Below are 21010 nucleotides of genomic sequence, written 5' to 3' on the forward strand. Positions count from 1 at the left end.
AGGAAGCACTGGAATGCCTCTAGGATGTGCTCACTGATTCCTGTTTTTTAAACACTTATCTCTGGAGTGGAGCCCTGTGGATTACATGTAAAACTTAGTTGCTGAGTTCCGTGCCTGTCCAGGGCAATGGATGAGGTTAGCATTCCCCTGAACAGGAATGTTGGTTGAAGCTATTCAGTGAGGAGTTGAAGTTTCTAAACCTGTGTTTTGCTTCAGACCTTGGATAGGCTAATCAGGCCCAGGTGATGGGGAGAGGGCACTCCTTTCACTAGCTGCAGAGCCTAGAACCAGTTCTAGTGGAGAAAGGTACATATAAGGAATTTGAGGAAAAGAAACATCTGAGGATTGTTTAATACTAGCATTGATCTAACAGGCAAATTTGGGTATGTAAGGCAGACATGGGAACTATGTAATGTAGTGAAATGAGGCAACCAGGTGCCACTAATTACCAAGTAGTGGGCATGAGCTTGTGTTAAGCCCACCTGTGCCTGATTAGGGCGGGCCCTAACTGTGCATGAGCAGGATTAGGGGGCCAATAAAAGGTGAGCTTCCAAACACAGGCTCAGCTCATTCCTGAGCAAGCCAGCAGAGAGGTCGGTCGCTTCCAGAGCAGTAGCACCAGGCCAACCGATCCTGAGGCAACAGACTCAGGGTGCTTTTCGTGCGCCTCTGCTGGAACACCTGTTAGACCTTGGAGCACCCTGCCCTAAGAGAAGTTTGTCTTGCCACAATGTAAAGACATGATTTAGCTTAAAAATATTTTGTTAAAACTCTGTGTGGTTTTGAGAGAGCATTAGTAAAGCAGGATAGCAGAATTCTATATTTTCAGATATGTAAATAATGCATGAGCGAGTTACTAGAAACTTATTTTGCATGTAGGTACCTATAAAATGAAAAATAAGTGAGGAGATTATATTTTTTTAATGTTACCAAATTAAAATCATGGTTGTAGGAATGCTTGTAGCTTAGAATTGACCTGCTTCTAAGTTTTCCTCTTAGCAAAAAACTGGTTTCCAGACTTGTAACTATGTAGCTGGTGGTGTGAAGAATAGAAATTATAAACTTCTCTGCATGTGTTTTTTATTTCTTTTCCCATAAGTGAAAATACTAATGTGTGAGAGGTATTTTAAGGTAATTGCTTAGTAATTAAACTAATTTCTAAACTAATTATTCTCTTTATTTCAGGCACAGAAAGATCAGAAAAAAGATCGTCCTCTTGTGCGACGCAAGTCAGAACTGCCTCAGGATATCTATACCATGAAAGCCTTGGAATCACATTGCAGAGCTGATGAATTAATATCACATGATGGGCATTAAACTATTACAGTGAAATCTTATTTTGGAGGAAAAGATTTTTTTTTTCTGGACTCAGTTCTACAGTAGAACTTACTTTTTGTGCCATACCAATCAGTTACACACGGAGTCAAAGCTTTCTTCAACCCAGTTCTGTAGGCAATAACTTAGAGTATGCAGCTCAAGATTAGTAGTTCAAACAATGGTAAATTACCCAATTCCATATGCAGAATATTGGGTTGACTATAATCAAGTGGACACAATTTCCTGGAGGTGTTATCAGACTACCAGCTGGCTGATAACATGCAGTTTTTATAGTAGTATTTGAGAAAAGCATTCTATAAACTCTTTCCGTCTAAGCGAATGACCAGAAGTTGATACTAATGACAAATGTGTGTTTTCAAAAGTAAAATTATTTCAAATTAAAGTATTAAACTTTTTCTAGGATTTCTCAACTTTACAGTTGTTTCCACATTGTTGCTATCTTGTAATATACCAGCAGTTTTGAAAATACACAGTTATTCTTTCATATTTTAAGACATGGCTTACAAACTGGTAAATTTCTTTACAGTCCTCAATCATCATTCCTTTCTAAGAATTCTGTAAATTTATTTCTCCTATACTTAGGATAAAGATATATATCTATATATTCCATGTCCTAATACTTTATGTGTATTTAAAGCCATATTTTCCAGTCTTTAGTGTATAATATGACACTGGTATTCCAAATATGAACTGACAGAAGAATTTTTCCTAAAATGAAAATTTGCTTATTATGACTGGGAATAGACTGAATATAAAATTTCATTTTAGGTTTTTTCAAGTCATTAAAGTACTCTTTCACTCACTGTTTCCTCCCTTATCTGAGCTTGTAATACTCAGCATTTTTCTTGGGCTCTAGGAGTTCAATATTCTGTGGCAGATATTGTGTGATTTCAGTTGCATCAGTTCTTATCAGAATTATGAACATAACCTTTCACGTCATCACAAGCTTATTAAAATAGGAAAAAACAGATCCTTGATTCCATTCTGCTTTTTGAAACTAGTCTAAGAGTTGAGGAGATAGTGACCATAATTTTACCGTGAAAATATTTTTTGTTGTTGTAAAGAGCACATGTGCTGCAAATACACCTCACAAGTGAACTGAAAATGCATCTGAGTTGCTGATGATCTTCAAATGCTGCTATATATTCCACAAGATTACTTGCATGTAATGAGCTTTTTGTTGTAGATGGAAAAGCACGGGAGGAAAATATCTTTAAAAATATAGTGCTTTGTCTTCAATATTTGATTTCTCTCAGGGTGGCCAGTATTTTGACTTTCTTATCCTGCTTACAAGCTGTTTGAAATGTGTTCTGCTATTCAAATGGGTGATTAGTTTCTTTTGTCTCTGGCAGTAACATGATATAACTTAATGTTTAATGTCTTGATACATAAAGAGATAAAAATGTGGCTTCTTTAAAAATAGTTTTGTTTTATTTTTTAAGGAAGTATAACATCTCCTGCATCCATTGAAAAAAAAAAATTGCTCAAAGCAGACATTCATAGTAACCTTGTGCAGATGTAGTGCCTGCTGTTCGTTGGTTGTATTGAACATTCAGTTTCCAATATTTGTTACCTTGTCTATTGGAAGAAAATTGTGGGTGGTAAATAACAGCCTACAACAACTAAATTTAAAGACCAACCCAACTTTTAAGTGGAATGTCCACTGTGTCTGAAAACATTTCCTGTAAAACTTGAAAAAAAAAATGCTTTACCATTAGGAAAAACTATATTAAAACAGTTTAAAGATGCCTTCTCCTTTTGTGGGAAAAAGGGTGCTTTTTTAATCATGTAAAGCAACATCTATGTATTTTGATATACCATTGTTTGAACTTCCATCTTTAGCTGGTAGATTATCAGTTACCTTTGATTTTTGGGTGTTCAGTATGTTTGTGCAAAAGGTTGCTGAAAGGAATTATGTTACCCAAGGAAAAAAAAAAACAACTGTATATCAATGTTTGATTGATTGTGTGATGCTCAACGTATAAGAACATCTTTCACTGTCTAGATTTTATTTCTGTTCTTTATTGAAGATAAACACTCACCAAAAAAAGAAAAGTATTTACAGTATTTCTAAAGGCTTTAAGGTACACCATAAATTCATACTCAAAGTTTTGGGCCACTGAGTACTTGCTCTGGCAATATTCCAAAATCTATCAGCACTAATGGTTTAACATGTTTATTACCAATATTTATATACTTATAATCCTGTACTAAACCATTTTAAAACTAATAGATGCAAAACAAACAAAAAAAAATTAAAGCAGAATTTTGGTGACTGTTGTTCTTCATAAAGTTCTGTGTCTGACACCTTCCCCCATTTTCTGAAATTACACCTTTACATCAGGAATGTCAAAAGTAATATTACAAGTGTCTTTTTAGTGTGGCTTTAGTATGGCTTCATTTTAATATTGTACATACATTGTACCTTGTTTTATGGTAATAAGTAATAAAAATGTAGACTTCATATTTTGTACAGAATTGTCCTATGTACAGAATAAAAACTTCCTAGAAACAGCAAAAAATAGGTAAGTGGCAAAATTATTTTTCATTAGACAGTATCTGTAACTAAGCATTAGTGGAATGTTAAATTCAAATGTACCTACATATTTTTTAACATTTTGTAATTCAGTTTTTTGTTCTGGCATTGTTTCTGAACTTCATACACCTACCATTTAATATGCTTTTACCTAATTTTAAAACTTAAAAAAAAAAAAGGTGTATTATATGGACAAATAAAGAACATGAATTTTACTTGCTCATCATGAAACTAAATTTAGCACAGGGCTTTTGTGGGTTTGTTCGGATTACAATCTTGTTGCAGAACCAGATGTACAAATTAAAATAATTCCATAAATTTCACAGAAGAATTAAACTATATATGGAAAGGCCATGAATAAATAAATAACTTGTTTGATAGGAAAAGTGGGCTTAACCTGTAGAAAAAACATTGGTACTGAAAGTAATTCAATAGCTCTCCAATCAACAAAGGTGAAAGAGACACCTTTCATACCATAGTTTTTTCTCCTATAACACTTTTATATTGGAAGGCTCCAAGTAGCCATAAAATCAGGGATTATAGTGTGGTAGATGATACGTGGTCAGGTGGCAAGAATGTAGGAAAGAACAGTTTGCATTATGATTGTCTTCCTTTTGGAATCCATAGAAGTCTACAAAAGCACTAAGGAAATTACATAAAGCTCACTAATTGAGGGGTTGTTAGTGAGTGGGCTGGGGAGAGAATGTAAGCCTGGGATCAATATCTGACTACTCAATTTATAGATAAAAGATTTGATTGACAAATCAGGCCTTTGTGTTCTGAAAGATTTTTCTGTGTGAGCTCAGGACATCATATACTTTCCCAAGCTTAATCATTATTCAAAAACTAGATACTGAAATGAGTGAAGATTCAGTCATTCATTTTACAAAATTGGGGTCAAACAACTTTTGTTTTTATAGATACCTTATTGAAAAAAATCTGTAAGATCATCTAAAGGTCTGGAGTGAGTTCAGGGAAGGGTAATAAAGCTGGTGAAGGGCCTGGAGAGCAAGTCCTATGAGGAGAGGCTGAGGGAACTGGGATTGTTTAGTTTGGCAAAGAGGAGGCTGAGAGGAGACCTTATTGCTCTCTACAACTACCTGAAAGGAGGTTGTAGGGAGGTAGTTGCTGGCCTGTTCTTTCAAGTCAGTAACGATGGGACTAGAGGAAATGGTGTGAAGTTGCACCGGGGGAGGTTTAGACTAGATATTAGGAAGAAATTCTTTACTGGAAAAGCAGTAAGGCACTCGAACAGGCTCCCCAGGGAGATGGTAGAGTCACCATCCCTGGAGATATTTAAAAACTGCGTAGATGTGGCACTTCAGGACATGTTCTAGTGGGCCTGGTGATAAATCTATATATTTTTTATTTCTGTTGGGAGGAGTGGATGTTGATGGTTGGACATGGTGATATTAGAGGTCTTTTCCAACTATGACAAATCTGGATTCTGAGTTACAAGCATGTTCAGGAAGTGAACTTTCTCTGTAAAGGAACTCAGGGGCTTTGACCAGCAACCTTTTTTGACATTATGTTCTTGGTGCTTTGCTTTTTAGAAGTGGAAAGGAAGGTGCTAGTGTAGCACAAGTGTACTTGTGTTTGGAGGTTTGTTGGTTCACTTTATTGAAGCTTTTTTAGCCCCTTACCAATGCACTTGGAGCTCTGTTACCCTGAGTTTTGTTCTGGATCCTGTTGAGGATCACTCACCTAGAAGTGGAGCATTTCTGCTCCTCCGTTCTTGTCCTTCTGTGCATAATGATTGTGGAGACTGCATAGAGCTAATTACAAAATAACATTCTAATTACCGTATCACTGTTTCCTTGGATTATACTTCTTTATGTGATGAGCTGGAGCTTTGAGCTGTCTCTACCTTATAAAAGAGAACTTTGATGTAGTTAAAATTTTGTATTGAAAATTACCCAAGGGGGAATTTACTGTGGAGCTGAAGAAGATAATGCATTGTCTCTTAGTTAGTAATTGAATAGCAGCACGACTGCAGCTGGCTTTCTCCAAACCCCATCATTTGGGGACTGTATTCACTCTTGTGTGAGCTGGAGGACTGCACCCTGTAATGTTGAGAAGAGAGGGATTCCACTATTATACTACAAAAAGGAGAGGGCATACACATAATCTGCCTTAAGCTATTTTAGGTTTGGTTTTGTTTTTATCCAGAAGGTAGTAAGGGGGTTCACACTAGCATGGAGCCTTGCTGTAGTGATTTTCCTAGTAGTCTGGCTGGCTGTAGAATTAAAACTGCAAGAGGATTACAGATGGGAAAGCCAAGTGATTTGCACTGACCATTGCTTACTGGTGGTTTGGTTTTTTTGTTTTGTTTTTTTTTTCTTTGCTCTATGTCTCAATGCCAAATTACTAAATACAGGGAAATTTTTTTTCCCTGAAGATGTTTCTTACATAACTTAGCAAAAGGTATCTTCCCATCTGTGTTGTATGGCATTTGCCAGGAGCAAATCATGTCTGTCTTGACAAGTCCTAGTTCTCAATCTGATTCTCAGAAATATTTATTTTTAATAAAATTGTAGGTGAAATGTGTCATATTGGTAATCTTTTGCATTTTGGATGGCTCATTTCAGTGGCTTCTCACAGACCTGTGAGAAGGGCCAGGTCCTTTGCATATCCAAGAAAAGGACATTCAGAATTAACTAGAAGTAGATACTGGCAATGGTAGCTACAATTTTTCACCCATGTTGAGAAAGCTAAAACCTTTTCATATAAGGTAGCTGAATATGGAAACGTGCAAAAAGCTGGTTTATCCTGTCTTTGCTCTGATTTCCTGTAACTTAATTTACATCATCTTCTGCCCCCTTTGGCACAGTAGATAAGGCTGAAGTGATTAAAGGAATACAAAGTGTCTTACACTGGCATTTAGTTGCAAATAGCCAGGCATTTAAATATCATAGAGTGATAGACTTGTTCTTTATACCATGAAGTCTTGTTGCACATGGAGTATTTCTGTTTTTAAAACTTACAAGATGAGAATTGTTGGGGTTTTTTTGGACCCTGCTTTCTTTGCAGTTCAGCAGCAATGTATATAATTACTTGAATTCTTACTTGTCACTGACCTGCTTTCTTCTCTTACTTTGTTACTTCCATATTTTTTTCCTGGCAGCAGTTTTAAAATAATAAGACTGCATCTTGCTTTGTAAGCTACACAGATTTTGTGACATGTTAGAAGAATGAGCATGCTTGAGCTAACCTCCTAAGAGATGCCAAGTTACTCAACATGTATCTGGGTTGCTTAAGAGTACTACCAACACCCCTTTAATTGAACATCTGAAGGCCACAATCTTCATTTAATCCCTGTTTTTGGATGCTTGGCCTGTACTGTATGTAAGAAGTAGCTAATTCTCCCTCCATTGGCAAGCAGGCAGGCAGGTCCAGATACAGGGCAGCCTTGGTGGAATTAAGCACAGCACAGATGGCTTTTCAGATAACTTTCATATGAAGTGTAATCCTAAAATAATTCTAGTGTTTGTGGTTGAAAATTATCTGCTGAACTGATCATTTTGCTTCCAGACAAAGTCTGAGATTTCTGCTACCTACGAAATCAGCGGGTTTTGAAGGTTAAACTGGACTCATAAACTCTTAGTAACTTATTTGAGTGTAGGCATGCTTCTTTCCTGGTAGAAATGGAGGAGCTGGGGTGTGTAGCTGGACTTTTTTGATTCCTAGTATCTAAGCTGGACATACACACTTCAATGCTGATTTACACATGTGTAGTGGCCTATAGGTCTAGAAATTCCTTTTTCAGGCAGGATATGGTACCTCAGCTTCCTTAGTTCTTGTGCAGTACATGTGAACAGCTCCTGGGCCTGAGGGTCCCTCTGCATTTGCCTGTATATGAGCAGGCATGAAACACATGAGCACTGAAGGCAGTTTTGTAGAGTTTGCTTGGTTTTAATTTTTTGGGGCGGTGACATTCCTTTACCCACCACCCTGTGAATGGAAACTGTAGTGCCACCTCCCCTCTCCCAGGCACGTTAAAAAGCAGCCAAGACCCGGGGCATGGTGGGGGGATGGGTTTGGGGAAGGAGAAACAAGATTGTCCATCTCAGCAGCAGGGCGGTAAACTCATCCACTTCCTTAGACAAGTCAAACTCCACTGAAGAGAAGCTGTGTCTAATTTGCCCCGGAAGGTTACAAGCCGGCCTGCTGTTTTCACAGGAAAGTGTCATTCGTACTACCCGTTTTTAGGGCTTCTGGGTTTACTTTTCACAAGAAATAAGCTTTTTTTTTTCTTTTCCGGACAAATGTGTCCTGGGGCTGGTTTATCTTCCAGATGACGGCGGTGATAGCAGAATCCACCTCACGGGGTGCTGCCACAGGGATGAGGGCGGGGGGGGAGAATGCGGGGGTCCTGGGATTTCCCCTTTCCCTGCCTGCTCCGCTCTCGCTTTCTGCTTCCAAAAGAAAAGTCTCGAATGAAACACTCGTCCCGTACCGGGGGAGTAGGGAGAAAGGGGTCGCTGCCCAGGCGGGGCTGCAGAGGGGGCGCATTGCCAGGGAGGCACTACCCTCCCCTGCGGGTGGTGCGGAGCCGCTCAAGCCTCGCCGTGCCGCAAGAAGCTGCCGGCACCGGGAGCCGCCCCCTCGGCCCAGGGGCGGGGGCAGGCGGGACTGCCTTCCCCAGCCTGCCCCGCGGCGCTCAGGCGGGGCTTCCAGCGCGGCGGGCGGGCCAGTGCCGGGGCGGCGGCTGAGCGGGCGGGGCGCGCCGAGCCTCCTGGTGTCACTGCCTCGGCATGTCTGACTCCGGCGGCGGTGGGGGCGGCGGCCCCGGCGGCGAGGAAGGCGGCATGGAGGTGTCGGGCTCGGCGGTGCAGAACGTGGCCGACGTGTCGGTGCTGCAGAAGCACCTGCGCAAGTTGGTGCCGCTGCTGCTGGAGGATGGCGGCGAAGCCCCGGCGGTGCTGGAGGCGGCGCTGGAGGAGAAGGGCGCCGTGGAGCATATGCGCAAATTCCTTTCCGACCCTCAGGTCCACACGGTCCTGGTGGAGCGCTCTACCCTCAAAGGTGAGGCGAGAGCTGGCCCTACGCCGCGCTCTCAAAATGGCGGCGGCGCCCGCCGCTGCCTGCCTGGAGCCGCCGCCCTGCTGCGGGGTGGGAGGGGCGCACCCCGCTGCGGGACCTGCGCCGCACGCACGGCCCCGCTCGGGTGGGCGCCTGCTACCGCACTGCGGGTGCGGCCCGTTCCGCGAGTGGAGGGCCGGGGAGAGGTGTGGGGATCAGTGTTAGGCGAGGGCGGTGGCCGCGGCTTCGGGGGCCTGCAGCGGCGGCCGGGTGCTTCGCCGGCTGCCTGCGCTTGGCCCGGCCTCCCCCGTTATTTGTTCTCCGGGTGCGGGCCCGAAGCTGACGCTGCTCGGCGGAATCTGGGCAGATGCACGGCGGGGCCGTGTGGGCTGGGACTGCAGCCTGTGCTGCTTGGGAAGGCAGGGAAAGTGCTTCGTCAGTGGGATGTAGGCACTTCCCACTGCGGCCTCCCTTCTGCTGGGGAAATGACTTCTTTCTTGGCAAGACAGGTACCGGGTCTAAAGCAGAACACAAATAAAAACCAAACCCCTAGAGAAAAGAAAAACAAAACAAAATAAATCTGAATCAGCCTGTGCAAAATCAGTTTATTAGCGAGACTCCAGGGTTCATTAATCATGATGCAAACCTTTCAGTGTCTTTGGTTAGCAAAGCCTGGTGGCCCTGCTGCTTGTAAACATCCTCAAATGTTCAATTACTGCTACAGCCAACACTGACGTGAGAAACATCTTTATTATATACATGCTGCTGTTGCTGATTCTTTTCAAAATCACTTTTTATTGTCAATAGATCTTTGCTAAGTAGGTGCTTACTGTCATAGAATCCAGTTTTATGAACAATAAAAAATACAGCTTCGTTGATAACACAGTCTTTTGCTTCTAAACAAGGCCTGCAGTCTGTCTATGGCTACATGCCTGATAGTCTGAGCTTGCAAGGATTTAATATTAAAGCTTTGGATCTCTACTCCCCATGTCTTGTTGGTTCAGTCCCTGGGGGTATATATCAAATCTTAATACAGTTATTGTTCATGTTGCATTATTTAACACGACAGTGGTAGCAGTGTAAGATACTGCTGTGTATCCTACAGTTGCTGCATAGTGAGGGAAACCTGAAGAAGGTACTTCCACTTGCTGTATATTCACTGTGAACTTAAGATGCTGCTTTAAATACCCTGTCTTTTAATAATGCACCTATTTCTGCTAATTATCCTCCTTCCCCTTCCAAAGTTTTGGTTTTCTTTTTCAGTGGAGATAACAGTAGAATCTTCTAGAGGGGAAGCAAAGAACAGCAGTCTTTATGAATTAATGAGAAGTGTCTAACAATATTTAAAGAAAAAACATTGTATGCTAATAGGCTATGCAGCCAATTTCTATATTTCTCTTAAGTCTGGGTCATGAGGTTGGTTACCCTTAGTTCGGGTTGGAAGTAGTGAAAGACTGGTGATCAGCTAGCCTCAGGCTTGTTGCATAGGCCTTATATATATATATGATTAAAAGTAAATTGAGACACATTTAATGTGTTTTAGAAGCTAAATACTAATTTAATATGGGCAGAGGCATTTCCATTGATGCCTTCTGGTTTAATAGCGGCTATTCGGGGAGAGTGGATTTTCTGATTGACAGCCAGTCTTCAGAGGTAACAGATTTGGAATCTCCAGCAGGATATGTAGATCTTGTTTTCTCTGATACTGTTAAAAACAGCATTATTACTGAAACTTGTGCATGGGTTAGATAGTATCAAGTAAATTATTGATTACAAATAGAGTAGAACAGAAGCCGTATTTCTGAGTAATGAAAACTACTGCTGAGTGGTATTGCTTCCTGCACAGTCTGTCAGTAACACTCATACGGGTTCCTGTGGTATTTAGGACAGCATTGTTCTGTGACCAGGCTTCTGGTGCTCAGGACCACAAATATGGCACCCTGAGACTGTATCTCCTGTGAGGGGCCAAATGAAATGAGAGCAGGATGTGAGTCCACTGTATGTCTTCAGCAAGAGTGTGTCCCCCAATGGGGAGTAACCTTCTGCACCAAAATCACTGCATTGCAGCACAGCTGCCCAAATCTCCAGCAATTACATCATCGGTGATACATTGGCTGTGATAATGCGCGAGTATTTCCCATGGCTTGGGCTTTTGTTTTGTCGGAAGCTTTTTTGTTCAGAGGCTTAATTTGTAAATCACTTTCAAATAAAAAGTCCAAAAGTACTACACAGCCTATAAACAAAAGCAGCTGCTCAGTGTTCTCACATAAATGTGGTTATCCTAGGAGCATATCTCCACAAATAAAAGCACGTTCTGTATTTTAGATTTTTCTCTGCTTCACAAGCAGAATATGGGTTATAATTTTCGTGTTAAAAGGTTTTACTGTTTTTTTAATAGCAACCTAAAAAAGTAAATACCAGTTGTGTTAAAAAACTCTCTGAATTTAGGACGTATTGCAAAGCTAAATTTATTTTAAGCTATTTTGCATAGCATAGTAGAAATGAAAGGCTGGAAAACTGTCATTATAGCAGAAGATGGTTAATAGCAGCAGATGCCTTAGAAATAAAACATTTCTTACATTACATTTTTTGCAGAGGATGTGGGAGATGAAGGAGAAGAGGAAAAAGAGTTCATTTCCTACAGCATCAGCACTGACATTCATTATGGAATAAAATCAAACAGGTGAGTTAGTAAAATAGATCTTGACATTTCTACCCTATGAATGCAAAACCTAGGGAGGCATATCCACATAGGTAACCTGCAGGTTTTCCCCAAAGTTACTTGTGCTTCATGCAGTATTATTCAGGTGAGGCAGTAGCTTTTCAGGGTGGAGGCTCTGATAAAACAACGGTGTCTGATAAAACAAGGGTGAGGCTGAAAGGCATGGACTTACAGCTTCTAGTTCTTATGTTAAAGAAACAAAGTCTTATTAATTTGACATACATGCAAATGCAACAATAATCTTCAGTTATGTCTGACTCTGACATATTAATCACTTGATGCCTGTTTGACTCTGAAGCTGAGTAAGACGTGTGCCTCTTCAGTGTGCCCCTACTGCAGAGTCCTTATTGACAGCTAATTTTGTCTGGTTAATGAAGTATAAAGATGCATTTATTGGAAGACTTTTGTTCAGACCTCTTAGAAGAAATATTATAAAGCATGATGATGCAGGTTAGTATTTAAACTTGCAATCAGATTAAAGGTATTCCAACTGTCACTTAATCTTTGTATGTTTAGTTGATGAGTCTCTTCTTTGTTCTGCAGCCTGGCGTTCATTAAGCGTACACCAGTGATTGATGCCGACAAACCAGTGTCTTCCCAACTGAGAGTGCTCACTCTCAGTGAAGATTCTCCATATGAAACGTTACACTCTTTCATTAGCAATGCTGTTGCTCCCTTTTTCAAGTCCTATATCAGAGAATCTGGGAAAGCAGACAGGTAATTCAGTTAAATGCTGTACTTCTTTGCTAATGAAGTAGGTGTTTAATGAAAAAAATAATAGTAACTGTTCAAGTCATGTGAAATGTTTTAGTGTTTTAAGTACACAGTTGCATAGGATGCTGTCTCTGGGGAAGGTATATTGTATATGTAAACCATTGTATATGGTTTTTGGTTTGCCTTCATTTACAAAACATCTGTCCTTTTTTTCAGAGATGGAGATAAGATGGCTCCTTCAGTTGAGAAAAAGATTGCAGAACTTGAAATGGGCCTCTTGCATTTGCAGCAGAATATTGAAATTCCAGAGATTAGTCTGCCAATTCATGCAACCATTACTAATGTTGCCAAGCAGTGTTATGAACGTGGGGAGAAACCAAAGGTTACAGATTTTGGTGAGAAGGCTGAAGATCCATTATTCCTCAATCAGTTACAATCTGGAGTCAACCGCTGGATCAGAGAGATACAAAAGGTAGAAAAAGACCCAAATACTAGACTTGTTTGATAAGGACTAATGTACAATACTGTCTATCTTCATCACAGTTTAAATGGTAAAATACTGTGCCATGTACAGTATTCTGAAGATCTGAGACCAGTTTTCTGAGTCATCAGAGGTGCTCTTCTTAATAAGACTAAGTCTAATTTTAGACTAGACTAAGCCTGTCTAAGTTCAGAGTCTATTCTAAATTGTTCTGTAAATAGCTAAGAGCATGACTGTTTTATCTTGATTTGTCACAGACTCAAGTGACTGGCAGTAGCCTTGTGAATTTTGTAGCTATTCTTCAGATCTTTGCAGGAGATTGAGTGAAGCAGATCTTGTTAGTTTCTTTTGTTATTTCCTCAGGTCCATCAGAACAGTTGCTCCAGTCTTACCTTGTAATCTCTTGCACTCATGACTGTTACTTATCAAAAGAACTCTGCTGTTCTTCTGCTGTCACTCAGAAGTAGAATCTCAAATACTACTCTGGCTTGTTTTCTTCTGTGGGCATGGTGAACACATACTGCTCATGGAAGAGTGGTGCCTTTTCTTACTCCAGAGCAAACAAATACAGAAAGCAAACAGGTGATCTTTTTCACCTATGCTGAAGATACTACATGAAGGTCCTAAAACTGACCTTCAAGGCTTCTGGAATTAAACCTTGACTCCTGTTGTGCTGCAGTTCCTACACTTCTCACGGAATAAGTGCCAAAACTCTCTGCTACTAGATTATTAAAACCTGGTAGATACTATGTGTTTCAATAATATTTAGTAATAGAGCAAGTTTTTGCAGTTGAAGCCTGTAACTTAATGCTTTTCTGCTTCTCTCTCCCTCCCTTTTTTTTACTACTTTTAAGGTGACCAAACTAGATCGAGATCCAGCATCAGGCACTGCATTACAGGAAATAAGCTTCTGGTTAAATTTGGAACGGGCTCTGTATCGCATTCAGGAAAAACGTGAAAGTCCAGAAGTTCTTCTGACTCTGGATATCCTAAAACATGGCAAACGTTTTCATGCAACTGTCAGCTTCGATACAGACACAGGTAAAATGTCTGCTTTATAGAATTTTTCACGAATGTCCTAACAGAATTTAATCTGTTATGAAACTTGAACACTGTGGTACAGAGAACAATGCTGTTTAGAGTAACCTTGGTCCAATTAAAGCTACTGTCTTATAATTAATTGATTATTGAAATGAAAACAAACATTCAAAATCTTTTCTATTACATTAAGGTCTAAAACAGGCTCTGGAAACTGTGAATGACTATAATCCACTGATGAAAGACTTTCCACTGAATGACTTGCTGTCTGCTACTGAGCTGGACAAAATAAGGCAGGCCCTTGTTGCGATATTTACTCATCTGAGAAAAATCAGGAACACAAAATACCCTATCCAAAGGGCATTGCGTTTAGTTGAGGCTATTTCAAGAGATCTGAGCTCTCAGCTACTTAAAGTGTTGGGAACCAGAAAACTAATGCATGTTGCCTATGAAGAATTTGAAAAGGTATGTTCATGATTTTGTTGTGCTGGCAGCTGTATTTTTGCATTGAATAGTGACTTCATGGAAGCATTTCTTTTGGGAGCTAAAGTTCCTGTCCTAAAACTCTCTTCAGGTAATGGTTGCATGCTTTGAAGTTTTCCAAACCTGGGATGATGAATATGAGAAGCTACAAGTTCTGCTGAGAGATATTGTGAAAAGAAAAAGGGAAGAGAACCTGAAGATGGTGTGGCGTATCAATCCTGCTCACAGGAAACTCCAAGGTCGTCTTGATCAGATGAGGAAATTCAGGCGTCAGCATGAGCAGCTGAGGGCAGTTATTGTGAGAGTCTTGCGACCACAGGTAATATTTTTGGTTGTTAAGTAAACATAAAATTTGTGTGGCTTCTTGAGGAGTGTTTACTGTTGCTTTAAAAAGTTGCCACCACAAAACTAATATAATTCTAATATAATATAATATAAGGTTGTTTCGCTGTCTGATTCCAGAACAGTCTAGTTTTGAACCCTTGCTAATAGGCTTAGCTGTAGTTATGGTGTACTTCATGTAATACATGACCATGCTCATGTTAACAGACATAGCAAGTCCAGACGTAACATGGAGGAGACTAATAAGTGTGTGAATACTTAAGACTGGCTAAACCACAGTGGAAAATGTGATTATGCTGCACATTAGTGAGAGTTGGTAAAGTGTGTTGCCCCATTCATAACAATCTTTTAGTCATGTTTTAGAATTTATTTGTATTGTTAAGGATTTGGTACTAATCTGAAGGGATTTTATAATGCTTGCTAGAATAGATTGTGCTTTGCTATTTTTAGGTAGATTTTGAAGCATACAACTCACTTAACTATGATTTTAATGCAGGTAACTGCTGTTGCCCAGCAAAATCAAGGAGAGGTACCTGAACCACAGGATATGAAAGTAGCAGAAGTCCTTTTTGATGCTGCTGATGCTAATGCAATTGAAGAAGTCAATCTTGCTTATGAGAATGTCAAGGAAGTAGATGGGTTAGATGTTTCCAAAGAAGGTACAGAAGCCTGGGAGGCAGCAATGAAACGGTATGATGAAAGAATTGATAGAGTTGAAACAAGAATAACTGCCCGTTTGAGAGACCAGCTTGGTACAGCAAAGAATGCCAATGAGATGTTCAGAATCTTCTCTCGGTTTAATGCCTTGTTTGTCAGACCTCACATTCGTGGTGCCATTCGTGAATATCAAACACAGCTGATCCAGCGTGTAAAAGATGATATTGAGTCTCTCCATGACAAATTTAAAGTACAATACCCACAGAGTCAGGCTTGTAAAATGAGTCATGTTCGTGACTTGCCTCCTGTATCTGGGTCTATCATTTGGGCAAAACAGATTGACAGACAGCTCACTGCTTATATGAAGCGTGTTGAAGATGTCCTTGGCAAAGGCTGGGAGAACCACGTAGAAGGTCAGAAGCTAAAGCAGGATGGAGATAGCTTTCGCATGAAGCTGAACACTCAGGAGATCTTTGATGACTGGGCAAGAAAAGTTCAGCAGCGCAATCTCGGCGTGTCTGGTCGTATTTTCACCATTGAGAGCACTCGTGTTAGAGGTCGAACTGGAAACGTACTGAAACTGAAAGTCAACTTCCTCCCAGAAATAATTACACTTTCAAAAGAAGTCCGAAACCTGAAGTGGCTTGGTTTCCGTGTTCCACTAGCAATTGTCAACAAAGCTCACCAAGCAAACCAGCTTTACCCATTTGCTATTTCTCTCATTGAAAGCGTGCGCACATATGAACGAACATGTGAGAAAGTAGAAGAGCGTAATACTATCTCACTTCTGGTTGCTGGCTTGAAGAAAGAGGTTCAGGCTTTGATTGCAGAAGGAATTGCCCTCGTGTGGGAATCATACAAACTTGATCCGTATGTACAGCGCTTAGCTGAGACTGTCTTCAGTTTCCAGGAAAAGGTTTGTTTTATCTTTCAAATTCTGCTCATTTTTTACATTTTGAAGTGTAATTGCATTGGAAATGGGCAGCTGATGACCTGTTCTGGAGTACTTTGGTTAAATAGATGATTGAGTTGGCACAAATGGGCCAGCTGAATGGATCTTTCAGTACTACTAAAATTGATAGACTTGCTGCATCCAGGTAGTGGATCCAGAAGTGACTAACCATTACTGCATAGTTACTATTGCCTCTTTCTAACCTGGCAAATTGAACATCTTGTTTTTCCTAATCCATTTTAGGTGGATGATCTTCTCATTATTGAAGAGAAAATAGACCTGGAAGTGAGATCATTGGAAACATGCATGTATGATCACAAGACTTTCTCCGAAATCTTGAACAGGGTTCAGAAAGCTGTGGATGACTTAAATCTTCATTCATATTCAAATTTGCCAATCTGGGTCAATAAGTTGGATATGGAGGTATGTTTGAGATCAAGGACTAGTATGTATTTAGAGGAAACATTTTGATCAGGTACAGATTTTTGCTGCTCTGCCAGGACTAAAGACTCATTGCCTTCATATTCAATTGTGCTTGTTAAGTTTCAGCTTAGTAGACACCAGGCCACCTTCAAAGCAGTTAAAATTGTTGAAGTCCCTGAGGACAGGAGAAGCTTTGTTTTGACATATAGTGAAAATTTACCCCCCAAAATTTAAGGAGCACATTGTTCTTTCAGGCACTATAGCATGCCTGGTGTCAGAATATATTGAGAGTGGGGATCTTCATGCAGTGAATTTGAAGGTTTTTCCTACAGTATGGCTTATTTTCTTTAGATTGAAAGGATCCTGGGTGTTCGGTTGCAAGCTGGACTCAGGGCCTGGACCCAGGTTCTTCTGGGACAAGCAGATGACAAAGCTGAAGTTGACATGGATACAGATGCTCCACAAATGAGCCATAAGCCAGGTGGAGAACCCAAGATCAAAGTAAGTTTTATTGCGGATTTTTTGTTTCTTTTCCTCATTGTCAATTCTTAATGCAAGAATTATATCTGAGACTTACACAGTAGATAAGTATTTCTTCTGCATCTGGTTGTGGAGGGGTATTTGCCCATCACATTTACATGCAGTTGAATTTTCAAAAGTGTGTGCTACTTCTTGAAGACCAAAATTCTCATCTATGTGTATGTGTATTCTCATCTATATGCCAGTAAAACTTGAGTGTATTTGATGTTTCTGCAGAACATTGTACATGAACTAAGAATAACCAACCAGGTTATATACCTGAATCCACCAATTGAAGAGTGTAGATACAAACTTTATCAAGAAATGTTTTCTTGGAAGATGGTAATCCTGTCACTACCAAGAATTCAAAGTCAGAGATACCAGGTAATTATAATGAAACAGTATCTAAGTCTGAGGAATTATTTTCACTGCAATTAATTGTGAGCAATATCTTAATCTGTTGCTCTACGACTGAATCTGACTGCCTTAGGAATTCATGTATATCACATGTATAATTTTGGTTCTTAGGTTGGAGTGCATTATGAGCTGTCTGAGGAAGAGAAATTTTACCGTAATGCGCTGACAAGGATGCCTGATGGCCCTGCAGCTTTGGAGGAGTCCTATTCTGCTGTCATGGGAATTGTGACTGAAGTGGAGCAGTATGTCAAGGTAGGAGACTGACACTAAATAATGCTACAGCTAAAATGAACATAGACTCTTTTTGCAGTTTCTCTGGGCGGTGGGGGGTCAGCTATCTTTTGGAATATACTGGAGAAGTTCTGAATGTTGTTTGTGAAATACCTCAATTAGGTTTGGCTGCAGTACCAGTGTCTGTGGGATATGCAGGCTGAAAACATCTACAACCGTCTCGGAGAAGATCTGAATAAGTGGCAAGCCCTTTTAGTTCAGATAAGAAAGGCAAGAGGAACATTTGACAATGCAGAAACGAGAAAGGAGTTTGGACCTGTTGTCATAGACTATGGCAAGGTAGGAAATTGTAATTATTTTTTGTGATAAAAGCATTAAATTTCAGAATGGGTGTATAAAAGAATAGCAAGGCTGACAGACTATTATATAACTTTATTCAATTGTAGGTACAATCAAAGGTGAATTTGAAGTATGATTCCTGGCACAAGGAAGTGCTCAGCAAATTCGGCCAAATGCTTGGTCAGAATATGACAGAGTTTCATACACAAATTTCTAAGGTAAGACAAGTTCATAGTCCAGTTTTTCACTTTCAGATGAACTGTTCTGGATTTCTAAAATGCTGATTTGTACCCCATACAGTCCCGTCAAGAGCTGGAGCAGCATTCAGTGGATACTGCCAGCACATCAGATGCAGTGACATTCATCACATACGTGCAGTCCCTGAAACGTAAAATCAAGCAGTTTGAAAAGCAAGTTGAAGTAAGTTGTCTCGCGAATGATTATCCTGGAAATGTCAAGCTTAACTCCTAAAATACAGTTTCATCATACTCAAGTTCTCTTGAGAACAGTCTTGTACTTCATATTCTGAGGAATCCTGTGAAGTCTCTAGTGAGCACTTGTTAAAATGTGAACATTTAGCTCTGCAACTTAGGTTAGTTTTGTCTTTTTAACCAGTCACTGTCTCTTGTAGCTTTATCGCAATGGTCAGCGCTTGCTTGAGAAACAAAGGTTCCAGTTCCCGTCCTCTTGGCTGTACATTGACAACATAGAAGGAGAGTGGGGTGCCTTTAATGACATCATGCGTAGAAAGGACTCTGCCATTCAGCAACAAGTAGCAAATTTGCAGATGAAGATAGTTCAAGAGGATCGGGCAGTAGAGAGCCGAACAACTGACTTGCTAACAGACTGGGAGAAAACAAAGCCTGTAACAGTAAGTAGGGATGATTAATACTCATTCAGCAAATGTAGTAGATTCTCTGTGTTTACCATGAAGTAGGCAATTTATTTTGTGGTTTTTGGTTTTGTTTTTTTACAGTTTTTCATTCTAGATGATGGTAAAAGTCTTTTTGAGGATTCTATAATAACTTGCCAATATGTTGATTTTTGGAGGTGTGGGTGACGGAGGGAAATCTAACCTTAAAATGGGGGCCTCTGTTAGGTGCATAAAACAAGACAACTTCAATTGCTAACAAAGCTCTGGTTGAAACAGAGAATATATCAGAATGGTGTATAGGAGGAATCAGAAGCAAGTTGCTTTTTTGCTCTTTTACTTTCCCAAAAGTGATATTTCATGAAGAACTGCGTATAAGAGTAGCATGAGACTTCCTGGATTATTATGTAGCCTCACTATCAGCAAACTGGAAATGGAAGAACAGTGGCAGGCCCACATTTAATTTTTAGCCCTTGCTTTGAACTTAACTTCAACTTGATGGTGGGGTTTTTGCATTGATGTATCCCATACAAACTTCAGGGAAACCTGCGTCCAGAAGAGGCTCTTCAAGCCCTTACCATTTACGAAGGAAAATTTGGTAGACTGAAGGATGATCGTGAAAAGTGTGCAAAGGCCAAGGAAGCTCTGGAACTAACAGATACAGGACTACTCAGTGGCAGTGAAGAACGTGTCCAGGTACAACCAGCCCACAACTTCTTGTCAATTTAATCTCTCTGTCCCTTAAAAGAATGACTAGTAGCCTGCAGTGTACTAATGTCAACCCACAGTCTCCATACTCATTCAGTTCCAGCCATAAGAGATTGTTGTCTCTTCCTTGACTGTCTTACTCTCATGAAGCTATTATGTGACCTGAGATGCAAAGATGTCATCTGGGTCAAGTACTATTGTAATTTTCTTGAATTGTCAGGCAATCTGAAGGTTTTTGACACTTTAAAAGTATTGTTCATCTCCCCTATGGTAATAACTTTGAAGATACTAGGGATGACTTCTGATGTTTGCTACATTTTTTACTATAGGTAGCCCTTGAAGAGTTGCAGGATCTCAAAGGCGTCTGGTCTGAACTCTCTAAGGTCTGGGAACAGATTGATCAAATGAAAGAACAGCCCTGGGTTTCAGTACAGCCTCGCAAGGTACTTCACTTATGTATATATAAACAATGTAATGACTGCACATATATGCAAATTAAGAACTTGAATTTTTGAGGTAGTCGTGCTCAGTTGTCATGTTTCAGATTTTTTTCAGTGTTAAGGTACTTTTTTCAGTATCTTGTGGGTGTGTTTCTTCTCATGTTATGCTAAAAAAAATCATGGGGTTTGTTACAACTCTAATTTTGCAGGGGACTTAAGCAATTCCCATAGTTTCAAAATTGAGTTTGGACTGACTGCATCTATAGAGAAGAAGCTGTGCTGTTTTTAAATAGCCTGTTTGACCACAACAGGGAAACTTGATTATATGGTTAGATGAACAGCATCAGTTTTAGTTCAGTGCACAGGAGGTAGAGAGCAACAGCCAAAAACTGCCTGTGGCAATACTATTTGATAAATAATAGGCAGTAAAATTACATTCCTAGCTATAAAGTAACAATTTCTCATGTAAACACATATAACAGAAAGAGTTATACTGTAGGTAGCATCTCATTGGAGAGGAGTTTCTGTAAAAATGTAGAGACAACTGTAAATTCTGTAACCATGTGTACAGCTCTTGGAAAGAATAATATTATTGCTTTTATGTTATTGACAGCTTCGGCAAAACTTAGATGGTCTGCTGAACCAGCTGAAAAACTTCCCTGCCCGCCTGCGACAGTATGCGTCCTATGAGTATGTTCAGAGGCTTCTGAAGGGCTACATGAAAGTAAGTTATACTCCTTTCTAAAATGCATATATTATACAGTTCAAGTTCAAGGG

The 21010-nt window shown here is 40.0% G+C and overlaps 2 protein-coding genes across 10 annotated transcripts in view; both read left to right on the forward strand.

Moving 5' to 3' along the window:
* The window catches only part of PPP2R5C (protein phosphatase 2 regulatory subunit B'gamma), a 64413-nt gene extending 60556 nt beyond the window's left edge, over nucleotides 1-3857 (forward strand). For all 9 annotated transcript variants that reach the window (XM_030451762.1, XM_030451757.1, XM_030451759.1 and 6 more), the window contains one exon: nucleotides 1186-3857. In XM_030451762.1, coding sequence (XP_030307622.1) covers nucleotides 1186-1317 — 132 coding nt within the window. In that variant the 3' untranslated portion in view covers nucleotides 1318-3857. The remainder of the gene's footprint in view (nucleotides 1-1185) is intronic.
* Nucleotides 3858-8567: 4710 nt separating this feature from the next.
* The window catches only part of DYNC1H1 (dynein cytoplasmic 1 heavy chain 1), a 42640-nt gene continuing 30197 nt past the window's right edge, over nucleotides 8568-21010 (forward strand). Inside the window, exons 1-19 of the mRNA XM_030451932.1 lie at nucleotides 8568-8899; nucleotides 11492-11579; nucleotides 12162-12335; nucleotides 12549-12804; nucleotides 13668-13854; nucleotides 14045-14316; nucleotides 14426-14653; nucleotides 15173-16249; nucleotides 16529-16708; nucleotides 17060-17209; nucleotides 17465-17611; nucleotides 17756-17896; nucleotides 18038-18214; nucleotides 18322-18432; nucleotides 18515-18634; nucleotides 18846-19085; nucleotides 19626-19781; nucleotides 20123-20236; nucleotides 20847-20957. Of these exons, the coding sequence (XP_030307792.1) occupies nucleotides 8629-8899; nucleotides 11492-11579; nucleotides 12162-12335; nucleotides 12549-12804; nucleotides 13668-13854; nucleotides 14045-14316; nucleotides 14426-14653; nucleotides 15173-16249; nucleotides 16529-16708; nucleotides 17060-17209; nucleotides 17465-17611; nucleotides 17756-17896; nucleotides 18038-18214; nucleotides 18322-18432; nucleotides 18515-18634; nucleotides 18846-19085; nucleotides 19626-19781; nucleotides 20123-20236; nucleotides 20847-20957 (4200 nt within the window). The 5' untranslated portion in view covers nucleotides 8568-8628. The remainder of the gene's footprint in view (nucleotides 8900-11491; nucleotides 11580-12161; nucleotides 12336-12548; nucleotides 12805-13667; nucleotides 13855-14044; nucleotides 14317-14425; nucleotides 14654-15172; nucleotides 16250-16528; nucleotides 16709-17059; nucleotides 17210-17464; nucleotides 17612-17755; nucleotides 17897-18037; nucleotides 18215-18321; nucleotides 18433-18514; nucleotides 18635-18845; nucleotides 19086-19625; nucleotides 19782-20122; nucleotides 20237-20846; nucleotides 20958-21010) is intronic.

Source organism: Calypte anna, chromosome 5A, assembly GCF_003957555.1.
Source record: "Calypte anna isolate BGI_N300 chromosome 5A, bCalAnn1_v1.p, whole genome shotgun sequence".
Lineage (NCBI taxonomy): Eukaryota > Metazoa > Chordata > Aves > Apodiformes > Trochilidae > Calypte > Calypte anna.